We start from the raw sequence: 24309 nt of genomic DNA, 5'->3' as shown, positions 1-24309 counted from the left end.
CAACCTCTGTTATACCAAGACCATCAGAGCTACCCAGTTGTCCAGACAGTGCCACGTTGCTGACAGGACAGTTGTCTACTTCTGCCATCAACTAGTTTATAACTCACCTGGTTGAACTCCCCTCTCACCCACCAGTCAGGGTTCCTCAGACAAGCAGTTCAGGCACCATGTCTTGCCCAACCAGGCTGCGCTGGCAGAGCCCACGCTCTGTAAAATGGGTATTCAGCATATTTTAAGTAACATCATCAACCTTACTGTGACTTACAGACGTGTAAAATGGAAACCAAACGAGTATATTTCTATCTAATGTGTATTTCAACAAAGCCAGTAAAGAAGGGGCAAAATTTTCTACTGTACAAACTATTTACAAAAGCACACAACTTCCAAAAAAACCCAGTTTATTTTACTGCTCAAATTATCGAACACTAAACAAGACAATACATTAGGAATGTAAAGTTCTCATGTACAATTAAGAAAACACTCCACTGTAAAAAAAAAAAAAGGTGAAATACTGTGTCACTAACACAGAACAGCGTCACACAACAAACTGAAGGATATGAGTGGCACACACTCCTTTACACTAGGATCCTCGGGAGAAGACAATCTACAGACCGATTCCAGAGGCTTTGGTGAATATTAAGAAACGTAGACATCTAGTCTTAGAATTGTACAAATACAAAAGGCAATATATTACACAGCTATATACAGCACTGTAAGCCTCAAACACTGCCAAAAGGTATCAGACACAGTAATTAAGTTAGAAAATTCTAGAATCCTCATAGAAATCAGAAGAGACCTCCTTAGAGAGAAGTGTGGCTAGAACAGCCATGGGTTTCTGTACCTGCCAAACCTGTCAGGTATTATTCAAGGCAATTCAAGGACATTTCACTCCTTTCAGAAAAGCCATCACAGCTCCACAGCAAGGGGTTAGAGGCCATATGCTTTTTGCACAAGTGTTACATATTCCCACAACAATAATAATAATTCTCAGTTTTAACAGTTTGGAAAGCGCTGCTGTTCAAAGCCATCACCGGAAACAGTGCCCTTTGATTTAAAGCAGTAAGGTCAGTTATAAACGTCAGCATTAAAACAACATCTCTTACTATAATTTGAGATGATTCACTCCTAGAGAACATTTTTCCTGCAGAACATTGTGGCCGTGTATGATGTTTGGAGTGTATTCATCAGAACTACCCACGCCCGGGTAGAGTACAATATGGGATGTCTTTATAGGTTTTCCTTACACTGTTAGAAGAAATATACATTTTTCATTCATCAGTCTGAAGTGATCAGTTAATGCTCAAAGCCCAAGAGCTTGACAATTTTAGAAATATCATGGAAGAATATATCTGCTTCCTGCCACACTCCCCCCTCACTCCTCCTTCCCTGATCCTGCACCGTGGATATTTGGACAACAACTAGTTCTGCCCTCCCTCTCCCTTATCCTGCATTTTTTTTCTTTCCCATTTTTAACATAAGAAAGAAAAACAACTGAAAGTTTTATTACTCATATTAGGGAAGAAATTCTTTAGACTCCATCAGTATCAAGGTGTGATGTCAGTTCCCAAAAACATGCTCATTGTGTAAATTACTCCAGAGAACAATACACAGATATTTATATGAAGCTGTGGCTTCATATAGAAACAGCAGCCTTTAGTACCAAGAACCTTTCTTTTTAGAATTTTCCTCAAAAAAGTATGAAGCTTTATGTAATTTCAGTTGTACCAATATGCACCTATGTCCTGGGTTCAAGCCAGACCACAGTTAGAATAATTAGCTAGATAAAATAAAAGGATAAACTAACTTTATTTTAACACTGTTTAACTGGTAGCCAACACTATTGTAAACATTACATTTCAGATCTACATTTTATGGCATTTTAGATCCATCAAAATCCTAATTATTTATAGCTACAGTGACTAATTCTTCCCAGTACAAAAACCATCTTTTATACCAACACCCAGCTTGGAAGAGTGTCCACTGGGGAGATAAGTGAAACAATCATGAACTAAATGAAACAAAACCAAACCAGTAGAATTACTTAAAAATTTTAGTCCCTTAACACTTACTCATGACTAACACCATCACAACCAACCTCTGTCAACTGCAATTTTATTTATCTATTCTAGTTTAGGTTTCAATTTAAATTACTGGAAAGTGTTTCCAAAGTATTGTTAAAGGCTACACTGCAAGAGCAGACGAGGAGGCAGCTCTGAGTTCTGCAGGTTATTTCCTCATAACATCTAAAACACGTTTCAAGGAAAGGCAGAGCCCTGCGTTGGGTCTGTGCAGTGCCCCCCGTCTCTGTTCTCACCTGCCTAAAGCCCTTCCAGTCCCTGTGCTTGTGGACCCTCCAGCAGCCACGTGGATTAGTCAGTCTCAAACAAATACGCTCTCTAATGTGCATTGCAGAAAAACCTGCCAAAAAAGAGGGAAAATTTTCTACTGTACAAAGTATTTACAAAAACATACAACTTCAAAAGCCAGTATATTTCACTGGCCAAAGTATTAAACACTAAACAGGACAAATATGTAGTTTATACATTAGGAATGTAAGTTTTCATGTACAATTAAGAAAGCACTCCACTGTAAAAAGGTGAAATACTGTGTTACCAGAATAGAAGTGTTACACAACAGACAAGGAGGAGGACGTGCAGCACGTTCATTTACACTCGGGCTCCCTGGTGAAGACAAACACCTCTAGACCAATGCAGCTATTCCATATCCTTTGGTGAACATCAAGAAACATACACATCTAGTCTGCAGTCTTAGGAGTAGAATTATACAACTTTATTGTCCCTGACAACTATGTCTCCTCATCTCTTTTCATTAATTTACCTGCTTATTAATTGCTGTAAACCTGAATAATATTAGCTGCTTAAAAATTACTTGTGCTTCAGTTTAAGTCAAAAAGGAATATATAAACTTGTCTCCAGGAAAACAGGAAAGTCCACCAGAATTTTAGTGTTTGTTTTGTTCAAAGGTTCTTGATAACAAGGGATCACTAACTGCAGAAATCTGGACAGTTAGGAATGATTATGCCTTAGATCTTCGTCTTATTTCTCCACTCATAACAATATATTGTGTGTTTATCAGCTAGTCACTGCTGCTGGAGTGGTTTTGTCAGCTATGGCTTCTCCAAATTTCTGCATAAGAAATTTGAATGTCCACTTTTAATTAAAATCTTAACATTATAAAAGTTGGCATCAAACAAGATCACCAAATGAACTGAACGTTAAAGGCTAGGAAACCTTGACCAGGCTGCTGTTCTAGAATTTCAAACTAGAAAAATTATATAAAAGACTAGGAATTACAGTGTTTGTTATATTTACATTATAAATTTCCCTTTGTGCTTGCAAGTTACTGAAAGTACACATCCTTTGGTAGTATTCTCTTAGTCTCAAGAAGTTCGTGTTAAACACATTCACACTCCTGATTTGCTTGACTCAGTTCAAAGGGCTCATACCTTATTTCCTACACAACATTGTTACAGAAGCACCACATCTCTTCCCCGTAAATAGTAAAAATACTGATGACAGTGACTTTTCAATGAGTACCTTTGTGCCTGATGTTTAAGAACCTGAAAGAAAGAGTGTGTCACACAATTTGAAAGTCCAAAGACTCCCATCCACAAGCACTGCTGCTGTAGGACTTTTGAGCCAGTTCCAGAGACATACAGACAACCCAAAATGCATCTATAATTCAGACTCATCCAGGCATAGAGAAGTATGAACATCACAACGTGTACTGACTGCTGTTACAAAAACTGCCATAACATCAAACACTGAACTGATGCCTCTAGTTTTAGCCTCACAAGTTTCTCACGGATAACATAAGAGAATGTTTATGTTCTTACAACACTTTTCCAGAACTCCATGCCCATACTGTGAGACTCCTCTTAAATCAAACAAGTACTTGCAGCTCTGCCTGTGCCAAGTGGTAGTAAGAAAGCAGAACCTGGGCCAGAGGCTCTGTTTGTTCCCATACTGTGCCCTTTTAAAAGCCACACACCGCTTGTTAAAGTGGTGAAGCTGTAACCTTCACATGAAGGAAGCCATAAGCAATCGGGTGTAGAAATACAGTAAGTCAAAGAGGAACTTTCCAAGCTATTAGAAGTTGATGCAAAATAATTATAAGTGGTGTCTATTCACTATTACTGTCAAATGTGAGCCAAATGAGAATGTACGGGCTGGAGGTTTAAGAAAGTAACGTATGGCATATTAAGGAGCTTAATGTACCAATATCACCATAAATGCTCGACATTTTTCATACTTGCCCATTTAACATCAATCTGTTGACAGAGTTATGCTAATACTAGGAGGTCGCTGCTGATTAGGTTGTTTGCTTAAAATCGGAAGATCTGTTCTTTCCGTTCCATATATCAGTTTTTCCTCCTGAAGACTGCAAGCTGAAAACCTGTTTGCCTCTGTGCCAGACACGCCACTGCGATTATTTGGAACGGTGACACCACTGACCTGTTCAAAGGATTTACTAAAGACAGTAGTGGTCGTTCTGGCCAGACTGTGGCTGCCAGGCTTCGGCAGGGACTGGCTAGTTGTCAGCGTCAGTCTCTTCAGAGAGACAAGCTCTAGATTCTCACTCATGGCTCTCTGAGTCTGTTTTCGTGACAAGTGTTCTCTGCAGGTTTCTCCTTCTTTTTCTTTTCCTCCTGTTTTGCTTCCTCCAGACCTTCGCTGGCTCTTCCCTGAAAGGTTCTTGCTGCTCGTGTTGCTGCTGTTAGACAGGGCAGACTGACTGGTACTAGAAGTAGCCCTGGAGTAAAACCCTTCATCGTTTTCAGATACTTCTATCAGTTCTTCTTGAATTGCTAAATCAGTATTACCTGCTCGGTAGAAAAAGAAAGAAAGAATTAGCAATTGACTTTCTCACATTTATTGATTTTGTGTACTGCTAGATTTTGGGATTTGCAAGCATGAAGCCATACAGCAGCAGAACAGAGGAGAGAAGACAAAACACTTACCTATTCATTACATCTTGGAATTAAGGTTCATTAGGATATAGAGTTACATTAACTAGATCAAATCGCATGCCCACAATCTCATTTTGCAGTGATTTGGGAAAAAAAAATGCAGTCTTGTTAATTCATGCAGGAGATTAGAAATATATAGATTAGAATTTACCACACAGAACAAAAAATTATAAATCTTATTTTGAGCAAGTGCTCCCATACATGATTTTTCAAAGCTCATTAATTATGATGATCAATGTCCCAGGACACCCAATATGGCACCTCCATGTTCAGCAACCCAAGAATGCTTCAGGACTGAAAGGTCACCTTCTGCATCACAGGTCTGGTGGTACGAGCTGGAAACTCAGGCACGATATGAGATCCAGAACACCATGAAAGGTGGAATTTGGGAAATCTGAGGTACTTTTCACATCCATTTTAATGGATTCTTTACACAATTGGATCAATGGATTTTGTAAACCAAATAAATATGCTTAATAAACTCAAAGGTACGTTGAGTCTCACAGTGTATTTTCTCCAGATTAAAGAAATCTACTTGTAAGTTTGTTGTCACTGTCTGTGGCACAGACGAAGCTGTGTGCAATACATGCATTTGTGTTATTACACATGCAAATAGATTAACTGCATACTTTAATTCTCCAAACATGCAGCAGTGACCCTTTCAATCAGCGGTACCTTAGAGTGCAGCTACAAGTGCTCTGCTAAAACTGCACTCTGCCAGATGAGTTTATTCCATCCTCCATCATTTTTCTTACAGATTTTTGCCTCCTGATTTCTGGCATGCCTTTGCTGTCAGTTCTAGGGTCTGTAGCTGTTTCCTGTACTCCCTGTAAATGCTGAACATCATTCTCTGCTAGTGCTCTGCTCTTTTCCCCATTCCCGGTCCTCTCTCCAGCCACACTTGTGACACTAATCTCAGGTATGATAAAGTTGCCCAATTCAGTAGCGTCATTACCATTCTCTGGTTGTTCTAGAATTAAAGATGGATAAGAAAAAAAAAAACCAAAAATGTTTGAAACAAAACATGGAACAAAAGCCAACAGATACAGATGACTAAAGCATTATGAATTAAAGCGGATGTTCACATATTAACCTCTTGTTAATTAGCAACATTAGTGAGTATGGAATTTTGATTTATTTCTAAATCGCACGCTTCAATCTTCCAATTACCAGCCACACCCACGCACTAGAAAGCCTCATGCTTGAGGTTTCAAAATTGAAATTTCTGAGGGTCATGAAACAAGCATTCTGAGACTATCGGAAATCAAAGAAGTCTCCACAATTCACTTTTTTTATTATATTCTCTGTATCACCATGCTGAAGTGAAACTTATTTTTACAATTAAATGGCACATCTACTACACGTGTTATCAGATAAGACTAGAATGTCATGATGCTGCACAGTGGTCACCCTGAGAACTAACAGTGAAACGATTAAGCCAACTCAAACACGCTTTGACTTCCATTTTCTTTCTGCATTGCAAAAAAATATTTTCAACCAGAAAGATGTAACAGTGAAACGATTAAGCCAACTCAAACATGCTTTGACTTCCATTTTCTTTCTGCACTGCAAAAAATATTTTCAATCAGAAAGATATTTACAAATAGGAAAATTCTCCAGTTACTAAAAATCAACCTATTCAGATAAAACCTATGTTGATCTCCTCAGCTTTTTAAAAATCAACCTATTCAGATAAAACCTATGGAGTTTTACTGCAGTTTTTGCCACATACTAATAACATAACATAAATGTTGATCTCCTCAGCCTTCTTAAGATCCTTATATGAGCTTACAAATAAATTATTTTGCAATAAACTTGTGTCACACAAGTCAGTTACTAAGTAACTGAGAAAACAGGGGGGACAGAAAGCACCACAACTTTCTGCAGCACTTGGAGGGGTGCCCCATCCCTGGAGATGTTCAAGGCCAGGCTGGATGGGGCTTGGAGCAGCCTGGTCTGGTGGGAGGTGTCCCTGCCCAGGGCGGAAATCAGTGATCTTTAAGGTCCCTCCCAACCTGAACCATTCTATGACATCATTGCCCCTGGTGTAAGAGTCACCCCTGATTTTACTTGCAAATGCAAAGTATCATGATTCTTTCTAACTAATCAACTACTAACGAAAGTATCTATTTAACAAGTTGCATTATCCAAAGGCAAGGGGATCAATAATCACTGCTATTAGCTAGTGACTTCCTGATATTTGCTAGGAAACTCAATTAGAACTGTTTCCAAGTGTTAGGGGATCAATAATCACTGCTATTAGCTAGTAACTTCCTGATATTTGCTAGGAAACTCAACTGTTTCCAAGTGTCACTCCTTCTAACAGCACTTTCTACAGAAGTCTTCTGTCATCAGTGACAAAGGTAACAACAGGGCACCGTGAACTGCTATAATAATAATTAATAATACCATCACCAAGTATAGCCTTTTTTCTAAAAGCATAGGAGCAGAAAGGTTAGTGAGGAGAGAAGATCAATGCTCTGATTGGCCTCATAGGACTATTTTTACTGTGGTGAGGTACCCGTGCCTCTGCTATGCCCATCTTCAAGCTCCTTCCTGCCACCCTGCCAGTGCAGGCACCTACAGGCACCTTATTTCAGCAGAACTTCTTCCCAGGGAGCTCCACGTGCACAAGTCAACTCTGCTAAAAACTTCATTTTGAGTCAGGACACCGGAAAGGAGAGGGCAGAAGAGAGCTCATTGTCAGTCCCTTCTCCACCAAGGGCAGCAAAGCACTAATTAACAGCGTCCAGCTCCAAAGGAAGGAAACTTAGAGTGCACAGCAAAAATTGGGGGAATATTTTTTTTGTTATAGATTTTGTGTAACAGTGATATTTAGTTATTGTTGTTTGGTGGTTTGCATTTCTAAATGTAATATCCACTGGTGTATCAGCACTTTACTCATCACTGCTGCATTCCCATAGCTGTGTAACCATCACCACACTGAACTGGCGAAAAAACCCACAAAAAAATTAAGTCTTATTCAGCATAATTACATCTAATCTTTCAGTTAAGTGCTATCTTAACTAAAGATATGCTTAACTACTTCTAATAAAATGGAATATACCTTTCTCCAAGTTTAACATCATGCTACAGGAGGGAATTAATAAAAAAATGGGCTACAGGCTATCTCAATTCCTACTAACACTGTCTACCATAGCATCTCCAGTCTCATGGCAGAGATAAGACTCCACAACCCATGCCCTTCACAGTAGCATCCCTTCCCTATTTTAAAACTTCTAACACCTAAAACAAACCTTGAACTTCATAGTGTGTGGTTTTGAAGATGACACTGCTTCAAGCTGGACAACTCTGGAGGTCTATCCTTTGAGAAAGAGATATTAATACCCAGTGCACAAGGCAATGTAGCAGAAGAAAAAGCTACTAAATGGTGTAGACAAAACTGAATAATTACGTCAATCTGAAAGTTCATATAAATACGCCCACAGCAGTTGAAGGAAAATGCCGTTGGAGTCACATTTCTGAATGCTTTGAGTAGTACAACCAACCTTGATAAATGCATTTCGTGATTACTAGCTACTAATAATTAATTCAAAAGATATTTCAATCGCAGTCTACCTTATTATTATGGCTCCCTACATCATTTACCTCAGATTGCACGGAGAAACTGCCCATTTGGATTGTAATTCAATTTTAACCACCACAAGCTCAAGCTGCATTTCCTGCACAACAAGGTTAGCATTTTGAATTATTCACAAAAACATCAATCTTTTATACCAAAATTAACACTAATTCCAGATTCCTAAAAGTTATAACTATTGCGGGAATTTAATACCATTTCAGCAAAAGTAAGAAAATTCTCTCCACAGAGATTCAAAGACTAATATTAGTCTCTAAACCTCAGGTATTACTTGAAAGTCGGGGATGGGGGATGGGGAAATGGGGAAAAAAATAACATCTTGTCCTTGTTCTCTAGTTGATGACTGTTTTTGTGTTATGTATCTCACCAACATCTGCTTTAGCTCTTCTTGCTGAGTCTGTTATTTCTGAGTATTTCCCTTCCATGCATTACCTCTACACAGGAGTTTTTCCTGAGCAACTCTCACACAGGGCAGTTTGGCAGCTTTTACATTAATAAGGAATGCATTGCTAGGGCTTGTTTTGGGTTTTTTTCCTCGCTTCCACAAATAACCATTTGAGTGTTTATGTCCCTTAGACACTGTATGATTTTTCTGGTTTTCCCCTATTTGTGAATGGAAATGGAGATGTCACTCAAGGCTTGTTTTTAAAATGCTAATACTACAAAAAACCTAACACTAGATAGAGGAGTTAATGCTCCTCTTTTTAAAGCTTTAGTATTTATAGGCAATGAAATTCAAAGGCACTAAATAATTTGTTGATAAGTGGTGGCTAATACCAACTGACTCTGTAAATACTATGCATTTGTGATTAGATGGATCCATCTTGCAAATTACTTTCACCTTTAGTATCTCTAAAATACCTACCTTAAAAGTTCAAATTCACATTACCAATTGTATTTTGAAAAAAAAGTCCTTTAAGTAACAGCTCTAACAAATGAGTTACAGGGTTGAGTATCACAACAAGATTAAATGTTAAGTTGTAAAAAGTTAAGTTCAAAACCAATCTAGAGTTCTAGCAAAGGCTAGCAAGATCTAACATCTGAGAACTTTTACAGTAAGCCACATTTTTTTTAAAAGATAAAAAAAAATAAAGCCCATGCTTTTCAGCCGGAAGTGTGATTGGCTGTAACTCTTATTTTATTCACTTTACAGAAATAGCTAGTGACTGAAAATTGCTGCCCTTGCCTCCCCTCCCCAAGGGACACATTGCTTCATCAGGTCTTCTGGTTCACGCAATGTATAAGGTCAAACTACCTCTCAGCTGTCTCCTCTGGCTTCCTAATCCATTTGTACAACTCATTTTTATTACACCAAAGCACAAAAATAAAAACCCTGAATACATTTTTTCCCCTTACACTGTGGGAGAGAGAGTAACGGTCAGGAGGTATAAGGCTTTTCATCTCATTACCCCATCAATTCCAGTATTTATTTTAATTCGAAGCAGCATCTGTAAGCACAAGCCCCGTTATTCTTTCTGCCTGCTGACCCTGAAGATCTAGTCCATATCTTTCTTTCATCAGGACCTGCAGGGCACTGAATTTTGTTATTAGGAATTTTGAAATCAGGAGAAAATCCACTCTGACTTCAAAAAGGCTTTTCAAGTCACAAACAATAATTTTGTTAGTATTTTATAACACAATTTTTGAGGAGATGAGCTGGTGTGCTATACGCACGCAACATTTACCATTTAAAAATAACAACAACAATTGGACAGTCAATTAGTCAAAGATACCAAGTCTGGCCTTTAAACTAGCCTCATAGTGACAAAGCCTTCAAATTTACAACTACTCCCACAACCTGCTATGCAAGTTCCCCTCCACCCCTGCACCCCTACACCAAGTGATTTTATTCCCCTTCATTAAATCCTGTACCATTGAGGCAAATTCAAAGTTTTCCCAATAACATAACAAGTCCTTGGTCTTTCAATGCTCATCCCTAAACACTGACTACTCCTCACTTGGGTGATACGAACTAATTTATCGCTGTTTCCCTCCCCTTGCCTGGCTTTAGGAGACTCCATTAGAACACAGCATCCCTCCCCCCATATTCTGAGTCCTACTATTACTCTCATTTCCCTTTCACTTTACTGTTATCTGCTTCAGGGCACTTCTCCCACCATAACCATAAACACCTGAATGAAGTTTCATCGAACTTCACCAGCATCACCCCCTGCAAGAAGGCAATAATTGCAAAAACATCTAGACTTCTATATTTGCTGAAAAAAATACATTCTTACATAGTTCCAACACTGATTCTTTAAAATTATTTCATTTTTTTCTGAAAATGCAAAGACAAAGGGAATGTTTATTTTAATATACTTTCAATGAATGAAATGGAACTCAATATTCTTGATTTGTGTTCCCCTCCACCACCTCATTTGAAAAAGCATGAGAACCACTCAAAAAGGATAGCTGACAAAATTGCCAAGCTTCAGAGAGCATCTGTCCATTTAAAAGCTGCGCTATTGGACAGTTTTCTAGCACCTGGTCAATTATCCCTGCTAAACAACTGTAAACCTGAAGAAAATAAATAATAAAGACTAAAATGGTCCTTAGCTGTCTTGAAATTTCAGTAATTACTTGCAACTGGACCTCGCCCAAGTTAAATACAATAATGTTTTGCTCTTCAGTTTTGTCTGACAGTTTTAAGCAGTTTTTAGTCAATTGAAAGGAAATTAAGTTATTTTACCTTTCCTTCCCCCTTGCCCCTTATGGCAGATTACTATTGGTACTACTACCACCAATGTGTATTGTTACTGCTAAAAAACCTCTACCATTATTTTGAAGTCATCTTCTACCAGCATATTTATAAATTAATTTTCTCACTTACCTGAATTACCTCTCAGTCCTTTATAAGTAACTTGACAATACTCTCCTAACCAAAGTGTCCACATACTACAAACGCTCATACAGTGCACATCATACAGAAATGTTTATGATACTACTTTATCATTCTTATCTACACTCACACAGTCTGTCATCAGAATTACAAACTCAGCAGAACAAACCATTGACAGTTTTCATCGCTGGTCCAGTGGCTCTTCCCTCATCTGGAGATTGTAGAAGTGGAATATGATGTTTCTCCTTTTGCAGAACATTCAGCACCTTTTTTGCTACTTCTCAGCCCAGACCTGTGTTCTACTTTGTGGAAGCCCTTATATTAGTTTGCCCAAATGTGCTGGTTTTGGCTGGGATAGAGTTAAATTTCTTCGTAGTAGCTAGTATGGGGTTATGTTTTGGATTTGTTCTGAAAACAGTGTTGATAATAGACAGACATTTTCGTCTGAGCAGGGCTTACACAGCATCAAGGCCTTTTCTGCTTTTCACACTGTCCCACCACCAAGTAGGCTGTGGGGCACAAGAAGTTGGGAGGGGACACAGCTGGGATAGCTGACCCAAATCAACCAAGGGGGTATTCTATACCCTATGACCTTGTGCTCAGCAATAAAAACTGGGGGAAGAAGTAGGAGGGAGACGTTGGGAGTTATGGCGTTCGTCTTCTCATGTAACTGTTAGGCGTGATGGAGCCCTGCTCTCCTGGAGATGGCTGAACACCTGCCTGCCCAGGGGAAGCAGAGAATGAATTCCTTGTTTTGCTTTACCTATTAAACTGTCTTTGTCTCAAAACACAAGCTTTGTCAATTGTACTGTTCCGATTCTCCCCTCCAGCCCACCACGGGGGAGTGAGCGAATGGCTGTGTGGTGCTTAGTTGCTGGCTGGAGTTAAACCACGACACCAAAAAAATTATAATTTATTCCTCTACCATTAAATCCAATTTTTAAGTCATTTAAGACAGATGAGGTTCTGTGGTAAAGTTGTTAAGTATTTCCTTAGCTTCAGGTACTGCTTTTCAGAAGAAAACAGGAACATCAGCCTCTTTAAAGAATCAATAACTTTGTGCAGCTCCCTTTAACCAAAGGGAGTTTTGTGGGTGGTTTGTTTTGTTGTTTTGGTTTTTTTTAAACACAATCAGGGAAATAAAGAATATACTTCATCTGAACTGCATTAAGATTCCCATTCACCAGTTAAGAAAATAAAAACCTCCAAACTGCTACTTGCTTACTAGCAATGAAGATGTGCAATAACAAAATTCTCAATTTTATTTTAAACACGTGCAAAAAGCTGAGAATTTATTGAAAAATGTACTTCTTACCATGCCTTTTCCATCTATGCCCTCGGATAGACATGCTAGTCACAGCATTTCTTGATATTCTGGATGAAGTAGGTGTAATTTCAACCTGAATGCATCTTGTACCTTCTTTACTAGATTTCATGGCACCCTGAGGCAGTGAAGCTTTTATTGCATTAGCAACCTAGAACAGGAAAAGATACAGTTAAGTTCTTAACATGGAGATCCAAATTTTAGAAGAAAAATTCTGCCAGGGGATTCTTATTACTTCAAAAAGAATACTCTGTACAATTTCCAGCTTAAGGTCCAAAAGCACATTAGCTTTTTGCTTGGGTTATAAAGAAGGCTGGTTGCAATTACCTCAGAACTAAGTTACATTTAATACCCACCACTTTTTAAAACAAAGTTTCCAGTTTAAAGATGTGGCTATGACTTAACACGAACTTCTGAGTGCGTCTGCACTATCATCTAAGCTTTCAAGAGTAAGAAGAATTCTACTGAAAATAGTTTGTTCACTAGGAAAGATGACAAATTATACTGAAAAATACCGTGTGCACGTGTGCATACTTGCAGATCTAGCTATTCACACGAGCACAGCCACATAGATCTCATGGGATTTAGGTTCCTCGTGTGAAGTCGCATCATGTACATTCATAGGAAGAATTTTACTAGACTAAAAATTCTACTCAAAAAAAAAAAAAGTTGAAATACAACACCTACCAGGAGAGGTTCTGGATAGAGTTCCAGTTGTGCTCTATACAAAATGTCATCCATAGCTTTACGAGCCAGATCCCATTCTCCATTATAACTACAAAGGTAAATATATACATAATAATAAGCATCTATATCAACAGATGAACCTTCTTGGTCACATAACCATCACAGATTTAACATTCCATGAGAGCTCAGTTTAGAGGTCTTGAACTACTTGCATTCATTAGCAGTAAAAGTCTACTATTTAGAAAACTTGTTCTGAAGTAGCATCTATGGAAACAAGGTTTTATTTTCATTGTCCTCCCTGAACAGTTTAAAAAATGACCTAATTACCAATCAGCTAGTCATTAAATATTCTGAAATTCAAACAGGATTGTTTTAATATTACTCCATCTTTTGATTATTCCTATGTTACTAGTCTCTATTTTGGTTAGTAAGAGAGCTTTGTGCATTAACATGACTATCAAAGAGTAAATGACATCAGCATTTCAGAGAGAGAACAATAAGACCTTTTTTCCTTAACTAGACTGATGTCAAAACTAAGCACGCAAAACTGCGGACAGCAGACACCAGTTGGAAATAGTTTTTATAAAAGATTTTTTCACATCTGCAATTATATCTGTGCTGTTCTATCCCTCTTTCCCTAGCATAACTTCAGCTAGCTAGTTGGAGAACTATGTTCTCTTCCTGAGGGCCTTATTCCTAGACACACCATCTGCCCACTAAAAAATAAAACATTTCAAAGGTTGCATGCCTGAGTAAGAGTAGAAATTAATCTGACATTTCTTTATTTTGTATGCATATAAAAAAAAAGCCAACTTACAAGGCATAATAGATCCCTGTTAGCATTTGCACCATGAATTCAGATGAAACTGGAATCCTGCTGTTGACTCCCTTGTACTTTCTCACTTGTTGGCGAGGGTATCCACAGACACAAATTCTAAAGAAATCATGAATTTGTCATTAGCAAATAACATAGAACACATTTGTACAGAACCCTACAAAGTTAGGTGTCTAGTACACATTTAAACTACAACAGTCCCACAGAAGGTATCCACCAACAACCCTGTGCTGAAGCAAGCTATTTCTTATTCTGGAAGAAGGGCATGCCCTCTACTGGCAGAGTTCAAATCCTTCAAAATAGAGACACCCTAAAAACTCATGTCACATTTTGATACTACATTGGAACATGATGGAAAATTGCCTGTAAAAGTCATTCTGAATCCACCCATTTGCTGCAGAACTGACAAAAAACAAGTTAATGGTGTTTAAGGAAATAAAGCAACACTGCAACTATTAATACTACAGACAGAAGTGTGCCATTGCATATAATATAGGCAAATTTTTAAGCAAAGAGACCAACGTGTCACATTTATAAAAGCTGTTCTAAAATCCAGTAAAAGACAGCCTTAGAATTTTGTTCTGAACTAAACTCCACACCAGGTTCTGTGGTCAAAACATTTTAGAAATTAAAGATATTGGATAGTTAAATATTCAATTCATTGGCTGTTACTGAACTTCTGGAATAACCTTCAATGACAATAATCAAAGTATTTCCTTCTCCAAACCACACGCTAGAAGGTTTAGTCTCAGAAAGTTTCAATACTAGAGAGCTTGTAAAACTTCTCTTAAACCTATTTTTTTCCAGAAAAAAAAAAAGTTAAGATTGTATTGTAGTACCTTTCAAGTTCCATCTGTAATAGAGATTCCAGGAGCTTTTTTTTTTTTATTAATACTAACTTCACCACTAACCTACTGTACTTTTTTCCTCTCCTCTATCCCACAACTCATCTTCTCCTTTGGCTACTTAAAAAAAACCCCACAACAAAAAAGCAGACGGCACCCCCAAGATCTCTGTAGTTCAGCAACTCTCTCAGCACACACTAAATCTGACTTTCATGCTGATATCGCCATATCTTCAAATAATAACAACAAAAACATTTTAAACACTTCATCAGGAAAGACAGGAAGCCATGCTAGTGACAACATTCAAGAAAAAAAAAAAACATTATGAGATGTTTATAAAGGAAGAATTATAGGATGGTCTGGTTGGGTCAGAAGGGACCTTTAAAGATCATTTATTTCTACTCGCTGTGCCATGGGCAGGGACATCTCCCATCAGACCAGGTTGCTCAAAGCCCCATCCAGCCTGGCCTTGAACCCCTCCAGGGATGGGGCAGCCACAGCTTCTCTGGGCAACACGTTCCAGTGTCTCACCACCTTCACAGTAAAGAACTTCTTCTTTATGTCCAATCTAAATCAATTCTCTTTCAGTTTAATTTTTAGAAAACAGAATGGAAATAAATTTTTATCTTAAAAATACATACAGTTCACCTGCAAAGTATACACACAGCTAGCTAAAACAAAAGTCTTACTTCCAGTTAAATGAGACTCTTCTGTTAAATATATATAAGATGCCGGAACCAAATGAGTTCATTCTCTCATATTTCTTTTTGTCCACACATGGTAAAAGTTAAAGCACCAAAGCTGTTTTTCTGACTTTTACCTTAGTCCTGAATCACATGAGCCAGTTACTGGAATGAACTAGGTTGAATAACTCCCCCATAAGAATCCCATCCCATTTTCCTCCTCTTTATCCCCCAAAAGAGGCTATTATTATGTAGCTTGAGCAACACTTTAGTTCCAGATAGTCCATAATTTCTACCAATGGTTTGGCCCAAAGATGCCATTTATTATCCACTGAAATAATAGGCGTTTCAGTGTTGTGTAAAGCCTGGGGGGTGGAGTCAGCAGCAAGTAAGTGTCCAGTTTAAACAAAAATGCTAGTTTACATAAAAACCATTTAACCAGTTCATTTTTAGGCCAATGTATATATCTATGCATTTACTAGATGCTATTGTACAAGGGTACAGTAAGTATTTTTTGGGGAAAACAGTGAACTCACAGTAGAAATGTGATCAGTTGACACTGACAGTTATATAGAAAAGACCTTAATACAGACACTCTATAAATGCCAGTATTGATTAGTTTTAAAAAGCCCTACTGTAATCTGAGTGAGTTACTCTAAAATGGCTAGAATGACATCAGCAGAACTGCTTTGTGAAAAGAGACTTAGTAACTGAAGATGCCCAAATACAAAAAAAATCTGAATTTACCACACTTGGGATGAGCACGAAACATTTCATGCTGCAATTGTCACATTTACAGTTCATGTTTGCAAATAAAAAGTACTAGAAGCTTTCACTTCTTCAGAAAAGTCATGAAAATTGAATTAGACTTACTAGAAGAAAGTACACTCATTTTAACTGCTTTCATACAGATCTTCCAAAACAAACCTGAATTCAACACTGCTCAAACCAATTAAGGGAGTTACGTTATAGATTCCTCTGAGAATTTTGTCAGCACCACATGCAAACAGGCTACTGAAAGATATTCTGGATCTTCTGACACATTCTCTAAAATGCTGTCAGGGCAAGATTTTCAGTAAGCAGAGAAACACGGATGCCAAAACCAGTAGGCAATGAAGAACTAAGACAAAAGATAAATTGCTCAGCATCCAAACATTCAACATTTTGAAGTAGAAAGCCTTGCTCGCATCTACTGGTAATTTGCTTGTGGGATTTTGGAGGCCTTTCAAAAATTATTTATCCCAAATACAATCAAAACCTAATCAAGCAGAATAAGCAACATTAGCTTAGGATGTCCACAATCCTTAGGTTCTAAATATTTTCTACTATAAAATTTAGACCTACATATCTAACAAACATTTTGTAAAGACTATTGTAAATATTGCCAAGTGCTGCAATGTTCTCTCACCTCCTCTGAAAAGAATCTTACAGGCATCCATTGCCATGTTTTGTTCCCATTAGGAACCTGGGAACTGTGACTAGTTAAAAGTTGTAGTTGACTTCTAGGTCTCTCTTGGGTTTCCTGGGTTAGAGAGAGCATTCTAACTTCTTCCTTAACCCACTGTCCACTTTCAAAAAAATCTAGAGATAGACTTGTTTACTGCCAGTTCTTTCTCTTTGAAAAAAACAAATGGATCAAAAATAGAAACTGTAATTAAAGCCGAGGTGGAGCTTTTGAGGTTTTGTTTTTTGAAGCAGCAGCAGATTTTGGAAATACCCAACATATCTGTAAGAAATGGATATATTTCTAGTTTCAAGACCTACTATAACTTAAAGTTTCAACTTGCACGGCAAACAAATATATTTAGTCAGCTTCCAATGCAAAGTTTACCATGATTTTGTAAGACATTTCTGATTTTATTTAGTTAACACACCTACAACCACTTTTTAATTAAAAACAAATAGTTCCCCTTATTTGACTTCTCTACTTAACAGCGCTGCGTATAAGCCAGGTCATTGCTTCCCCATTTTAAGATCTGAACCTAAAGTTATATAAGAGACTTTAAAAGTAAATAATGCAGCTGTAAATTCTTACAAAAGAGTCAAGTTTACAAGAAACTTTTAGGAATCTGAAGCTTTTCTTTAAAAAAAAAAACGTTCAAACTGATTGCATTTAAAGCTGAAAATGCCATTTTAAGTGTGATCAGCCTACAGAAATTACCTTGAACAAATCTGACACAACGACTGAAGAGAAATTGCAGGCATGTAACTTAAGGCAGCATTGTAGCAGAGCAGAAGGAAAGTCAGCACTTCAAACCTGGGATTACAAGAAACATTAGAATTACATTACCAATTTTATTTTTTAGAAGAAAACAAGTTTACATAGACATTTGCAAGAGTTATGTGAACAGAGTTGGTATTTTGTTGCAATAAAATTGACAATTGAGTAGTTTGGTTCTTTCAGCATTTCCACTTCATGTAGTAATGTGTGCTGCTAGTCTTTCTGTATCTACATTTACATGTGTTTAAAAACAAAAAAAAACCCAAACACCATAAGAACACAGCACAGGCATATCCACCTTCAGTCTATAACTATATTAAAAATTATAAGAAGTTAAGATTCATTAGTGATTCCCAAGCAAAATCCCATTATAGAATTTCACCTGTTCTGTGCTGTTAACATCTCCCTCTGAGGATGAGGTCCACTGTATACAACCCTGGACAAGCCATGCTGCGACAAAGCTCCTTCAGTGAGAGCCATGGAGCCAATGCTGGAAGGCTAAAGGAAAGAGGGTCATTCAAAATATGTCCACCTGAAGCCTTGCTACATTGCACATGAAAACAGACAATGATCAGCATCACCGTACTTGTAGATAAATTTTCAACAGGCTTAAGGTTATCCAACTGCTTAGCTGTCTTAGATTTGAAGAGTTATTTTACACCAGATAAGGAATATGGCTTTAAAATAGAAAAATCCACCAACTATGTTGGTTTTGAGTTGGCATTATGATTAGTCATAATACTTGGAAGACTGAGAAATATGTTCCTATGTCATCATGCAACACGTTAAAACTACTTTTCACTTCTATTCTTAACAAATAGACCCCCAAAGCATACCATCTTTCTCAATCAGTAACAACTTTATGCTGTACATGTCACTTACCTCATGATAGACTGAAGGTTTGGACAAAGACGGAATTGTGAAACTCAGCACTTTGCTATGTCCCTCTTTGTCAACTATCTCCTGAAAAAGACAGAAGATACCAATGGTTATACTGTACTGCAGAAACCAGACATTCAAAAATGCTGAATGGATAAAGAAAGCCAGCAAATTATGATAGGGACAGACAGGGATACTATAACAATCCAGGCTACAAGCTAGAAATGATGCCTGTATTTACTTTCTATCACAGAGCATTTGTTTTGTTGCTGAAAACTATTCAAATGACTTAGCAAAGGGTCCGTGCCTTTGCATACATAGTCCACTTTATAAAAACACTAACCAGAAATCTCAATATGTTTAAACAGTTTTATCTTTTTTAATTATACACCATTTGCTAATTGTGAAGGTTAATGCTTAAATATGCTGTTCTGAAAACTATTTACCCATCAAGTAATGACTCTACCAGTATTTGTTTTGGAAATACCATAGCTCTGGAATGATTGCAGCCTCATACAGTTTGACAGAAGCAAACATCATAGTATTTGCAAAAGTCCAAGACTGACAATTCTATACATATAAAGAGAGTTGGATGCAAAGCTTTAGAGAAGCTACTTTCCAGCAAGATACCACCATAGCAGTACGTTGGCAGACTTCTCGCTCCTGTAAGTTAGTGGAAGACTAATGGGTAAGACACACAAAAAAAAAGTGCCCAAGTATCACAGAAGATAGCACTGAAATGCTTCAAATAAAAATCTTTAGAAGTTCCAAAGCAGACCTGATACCAAGAATTCAGCAACAAAAAAAATTAAAAGGATTCTTTCAGACATCAGTGCATTAACGCTTTCCAGGATACACAAAAAGAATAGAGACATTATTCACCAAAATAAAAGAATAAAGGTTCACGTTGCAGATTTCTGTGACAAGAACACCAATTTGAAGAGTCAAAACTGAGATAATCACTTCATTTCAATTCTGAAGCAAAATTGTTAATCATTCCCCAGTAAAACGCTCCACAGTATCCCCCAAGAGCACACTAATATTTTTTAGCCTGAAAAATTACATGGGAATACAAACCAAGTTATAAACTCCTAGGAGAAGAGCCTCTATGCATCCACTGCTCTGCAAATCTCTGCTGGCTGAGACAGCAAGATAGCACCACATCAATTCTGGTAGGAACTGCAGCGTAAATCGTAGCAATTGTTCCTCACCACTGCGATAGAACTCAAAGAGCTGATGGCAAACTGGCTCCAGAAGCTGAAATATAAATTAGTTGTGAATTAATAAAATGTTACAAGAAGCTGCAACTTTGTGTGGATCAAGTTACTTCTGAACCCAAAGGATCTTAGCAGGTTTTGGTTCTTTTTAAGTAGTAATTTGGGACAACCTGATCCATTCAAAAATAGAGGAACTTTTAGCTTCTGACTAAGAAGCTTCTCTTTGGAAAAAATCACCTGTGAAAAAATCTACAGCAAAGGAAAAAAAATCATGCCAAGCTAAACTAGTTGTCAGTTTTGAGAGCAGAATGTCCAAGATCCTTCTAGAAAACTTCACCAGCACAAGCGCTTTCCATCTTCACCTCACACATTTCACGCAATTTGCACGCTTCCCTTAATAAAATATCAGTTCTGAATGATGCGCTTTAACTTTAAAAGGCACATAAATAGCTATGACAGGTATCCACGTTCACATCGTTATCTCAGTTGAGAGAGCTTAAAATCAGCACATTTAAATGCGTAATCAGTACAAAAACAGATTTTCTTCCTCAAAATGCCACCACATGCTACAACTAATATCAAAATGCACTAATGATTGTTGCGGTTTCAAGATATTGTTTTACACTGAAACAGTTCTAAAAGGTATCTAGACTGAAACAATTTTTAATGCTGGAACAGAAGAACATCCAAGCAATTTCATCCCTCTTCTTTTTAAGCTGCATCCAAATGTGTTAGACACTCCAAACACTTTCTATTTCCTAATGCAAATGCCTGCAAGGCTACTATCTAAAAGGACAGCAATAGTGTTTTAGCAGGAAGCACGAAGTCTTGAGAATTTGTGAAGAAACATACCTCAATTTTTTAATTTTTTTTTTTTAAACTGTTGGACTCTTGAGTCAATTAAAAGTCCTTTAAATCTTCACATCTACTGAAGACTCTCCTTGTATTGAATTACATTTTTCACCTATCAGTGGCCCAGGAACCCCAAAAGTAACTAACAAAGTCTTTACTAGCACAGCTACTACAAATTGGATATTTCTTTGCTATAGCAAAGAAGTATTTCATTTATCTCACAAATTGATTATTAAATTTTTGGAAAAGCAAACCAAAAAAATTCCAAGTGTAAAGCAGATGTGAACCAGCAGGAAGATACAGTCACAGATGAAAATACACATGGTTCATTTCCAAGTGCTTTAAAAAAAGAACACATCCATCCCCCAAAACCAGATTAATCACAATTTTAAGGTACAGATAATTATTATATTAGAAGTACATATATTCAAAGGTATACAGATGGGGTTGTTTGTTTTTAATCTCAGGAGTATTTGTAATGTTCACGCATTAATCTTTCCCCTTTGCTTACGTATATGAGATAAGAAAGGACAGCACATATCCTACGCTGTAAAGCAAGCTGTCATTACAAAATGCAGCTAACAGATCTCAAAGAAGAGTTGAAAAAAAAAATTACTTGTTTTTTTGAACTGCTAGTTTATAAATATTTTCACAATATGGAAAGCTCCAGGTAGCCCTTTCCACAAAGTGACAGGTACTCCAAGAACAGTCTAAATAAAGACTTTAGGACTGTTCTCCCCAGGCAGCACAACACTCAGTGTCAGCACTGGCTTCTCAATTCAAGTCACAGTCTCACTGACAGGAAAATCGTTGATACTTTGCCCCCAGAATTATCCCAACAATCTTTTTGAGCAAAACTTGCAGGGCCTTGACCACCCTGCTACTAAGGTCTCTAAGAAACCTACTGATAGCCAGAAGTAGTGAGAAATCAAAGAATATATGAAAATATCAAATTGGCTATTAACAGAGAGACTCATCAGATTAATTTACATGTTGATACACATTCTGAAGACCAGACAGGCTTGACTCAGTAGTTTGAATGACTCAGAGTGCCTTTCTGAGCAGCAAATTAAATTTACATTTCTTCTTTGCTAGACAACCTGGGAGTTTCTCTACCAGCATTCTCTCTAAAAACTTGCACATTGAAAGCATTTTATCCTATGACCACTATTGGCATCATCTCAAACTTTGGAAAGGTTCCTTATACGGGGTCTTTTCAGAAGAGGAATTAAAGACTTGGTCCAATTTTGAAATAATAAACAAAGCTTTGCTGGATGATTGAAAGTGAGACAATTCAGCTAACAAAACACAACTAAAACCAGCTCAGTATGTTCTGAACCCACCTGGATGTTTTAAAACAAAGTGCAGTCATGAACCATTCCTGCAGCAGGTGCACAGCAGACCTGCCCCCTTGCCCCCATTTTTTTTTTTTCCTTCTTTTTTGGCAATCATTTCAGCAGGGGTACATCCACTGTCAAAGTGCCTATATTTATATTTGTACGCATTTAAAACAAGAACAAAACCCTCTAAAACTTAAGCAATAACTTAAAACATTATTCTCTTGTGTTGAAATAGACAAGATTCTGTTAGCTACAGATTCACATTCAAGTGATACTGACTGAATTACAGAAAGAATTCTGTCTCAAACATCTTTTCTATCCCTTAACATATTTTGCAATTCTATACTCAAGTCCTGAAGCCCAGGAGTATGACCTACAAGCTTAGCAATGATGAGTAGGTTACAAAACTTTTAATTGTTTCCATGGTAGTATGTCATTGCTAACAACAAACATTTTGACAAGAGACTCTTCATGTGGTTCTGTAGCTCACGTAGTCAGAACACAGTTAACTAGCACACAAGGTCTTATTTTACTCTGCTGGTGCTGTGTCAGCCATTTAATGCAAGAGATGTGATATACTCACTTCACTCTGTGGGTCCTGAATTACTTTGTAAAGAGATGAAATCAAAGCACTCTTATCTTTCAAGTTTGTAGCATAGCTGGATATGGATGCTTCTGGCAATGTCTGAAATAAAAATATTATATCTACTAGAAAAGCAATTTCTGTCATTAAAATACAACAGCTATTTGAACAACAGTTTTCCATCACACATTATTACTTATCAGAGTTTATAGTAAACTAAAACTTGTTTCACAAAGAAATTCTTAGTCCGGAAATCACCACATTTTCAGGACAACAAAAATGCCAGGACACATGCTGCATTTTATTATATTGCAGAGAGTTTCATACAGAATGTAATGGCAGTGGATGGGAAATAGATAAAAAAACCAAGACTTCAACCCTGGTGCAATCCTAATGAAATTTCAGTACTGCAAAACTTAGCAGTTTGCAGTCCCATACTTAAAATGGTTTTCTCAAGGCTGACTGTACACAGCTACTGAACTTCAATACAGGATATAGTATTTCTCTGAAAGAACACAAATTCTAGTTGATGTGAACAGCTCTTCTCTAACACTAAACAGATTTTCCACCAGTACTTAGGAGGATAAAAATTCTAAGCTTTTCAACAACCCTTTGGAAGCTGTATATTTAAACTTAGTATTCATAGCTCTTACAGCACTTCTTATCTGCAGTCCTTCAAAGGAGATCATATCCCATTACACAGAGAGGAAAACACATTTCCAGTGTATCTAAGCAGACCAGGAGCAAATCCTATAGTCAAGTCTAGTCCATACTCAAACCAACAAGACCATCTATCTGTGATATACGTTTTTACTGCTCTCTATCAGGAAGTATGTAATGCCAAAGAGGACAATAAAAAAAAAATCCTCTCAAGCAGGCATTTGCATATATCACATTATCTCTGCAAAATCCAAGGTTAATTTTTTTTCTTCATTTTCTGCAGCACTCCAGCACTCCTGCGTATTGCTCCAGCAGCAATTCAAACACTGCTGGCGAAACATCTGAGAGTGTATTACCTTGAACTCTGATAACCACTCCTCCACAACCCCAGTATCCACAGCTAACATCTTCCTACATCCGTTCGGAAACCTTGAGCCTGAAAGAAAAAGCAAACACAGTTTGTGAAAACTACGTAGTCACTGTGTTAAACAGATAATGGAAGTTAAATCCCTGTGAGTATTTAGAGAATCTTATCATGCTTTTACTTGTTAACATTTCACATGCTGACATTACTTTGAACTTTTATTCTACCTCACTTAGCAAGCTGCTGGAAGCATTAAGCATGAGAGTCTTCACATACAGCAGTTTAATAAATTCCAAATATGTATTGCGTGGGAAGCTCAATAAGTCAAAGATTTGCAGAAATGGCATTTTGAAAACAGAAAAATACTACCTTCTCAATTTCAATTTATT

The 24309-nt window shown here is 37.4% G+C and overlaps 1 protein-coding gene across 3 annotated transcripts; it reads right to left on the bottom strand.

Moving 5' to 3' along the window:
• Positions 1 to 381: 381 nt before the first annotated feature.
• On the bottom strand, positions 382 to 24055 carry FAM126A (family with sequence similarity 126 member A). 3 transcript variants are annotated; one of them, XM_014937812.1, is made up of 11 exons: positions 23913 to 24055; positions 22897 to 22998; positions 19982 to 20161; positions 18908 to 18988; positions 18408 to 18523; positions 17966 to 18061; positions 14259 to 14375; positions 13442 to 13529; positions 12746 to 12905; positions 5666 to 5960; positions 4432 to 4843 (listed from the first exon to the last, which is right to left on the bottom strand). In XM_014937812.1, the coding sequence occupies exons 1-10, from the start codon at positions 23961 to 23963 to the stop codon at positions 5692 to 5694; spliced, it is 1260 nt and encodes a 419-aa protein (XP_014793298.1). In that variant the 5' UTR covers positions 23964 to 24055; the 3' UTR covers positions 4432 to 4843; positions 5666 to 5691. The 3 variants fall into 3 exon arrangements, with proteins under 3 accessions (XP_014793296.1, XP_014793298.1, XP_014793299.1); XM_014937813.1 differs by having other exon boundaries at positions 4678 to 4843; positions 5746 to 5960; XM_014937810.1 differs by lacking the exon at positions 5666 to 5960 and having other exon boundaries at positions 382 to 4843.
• Positions 24056 to 24309: the final 254 nt, after the last annotated feature.

The sequence above is a fragment of the Calidris pugnax genome, unplaced genomic scaffold (assembly GCF_001431845.1).
Source record: "Calidris pugnax isolate Ruff unplaced genomic scaffold, ASM143184v1 scaffold11, whole genome shotgun sequence".
NCBI classification, from domain to species: Eukaryota; Metazoa; Chordata; class Aves; order Charadriiformes; family Scolopacidae; genus Calidris; species Calidris pugnax.
Note: the sequence above shows the minus strand (reverse complement) of the source record. Positions and strands in the feature narration are given on the sequence as shown.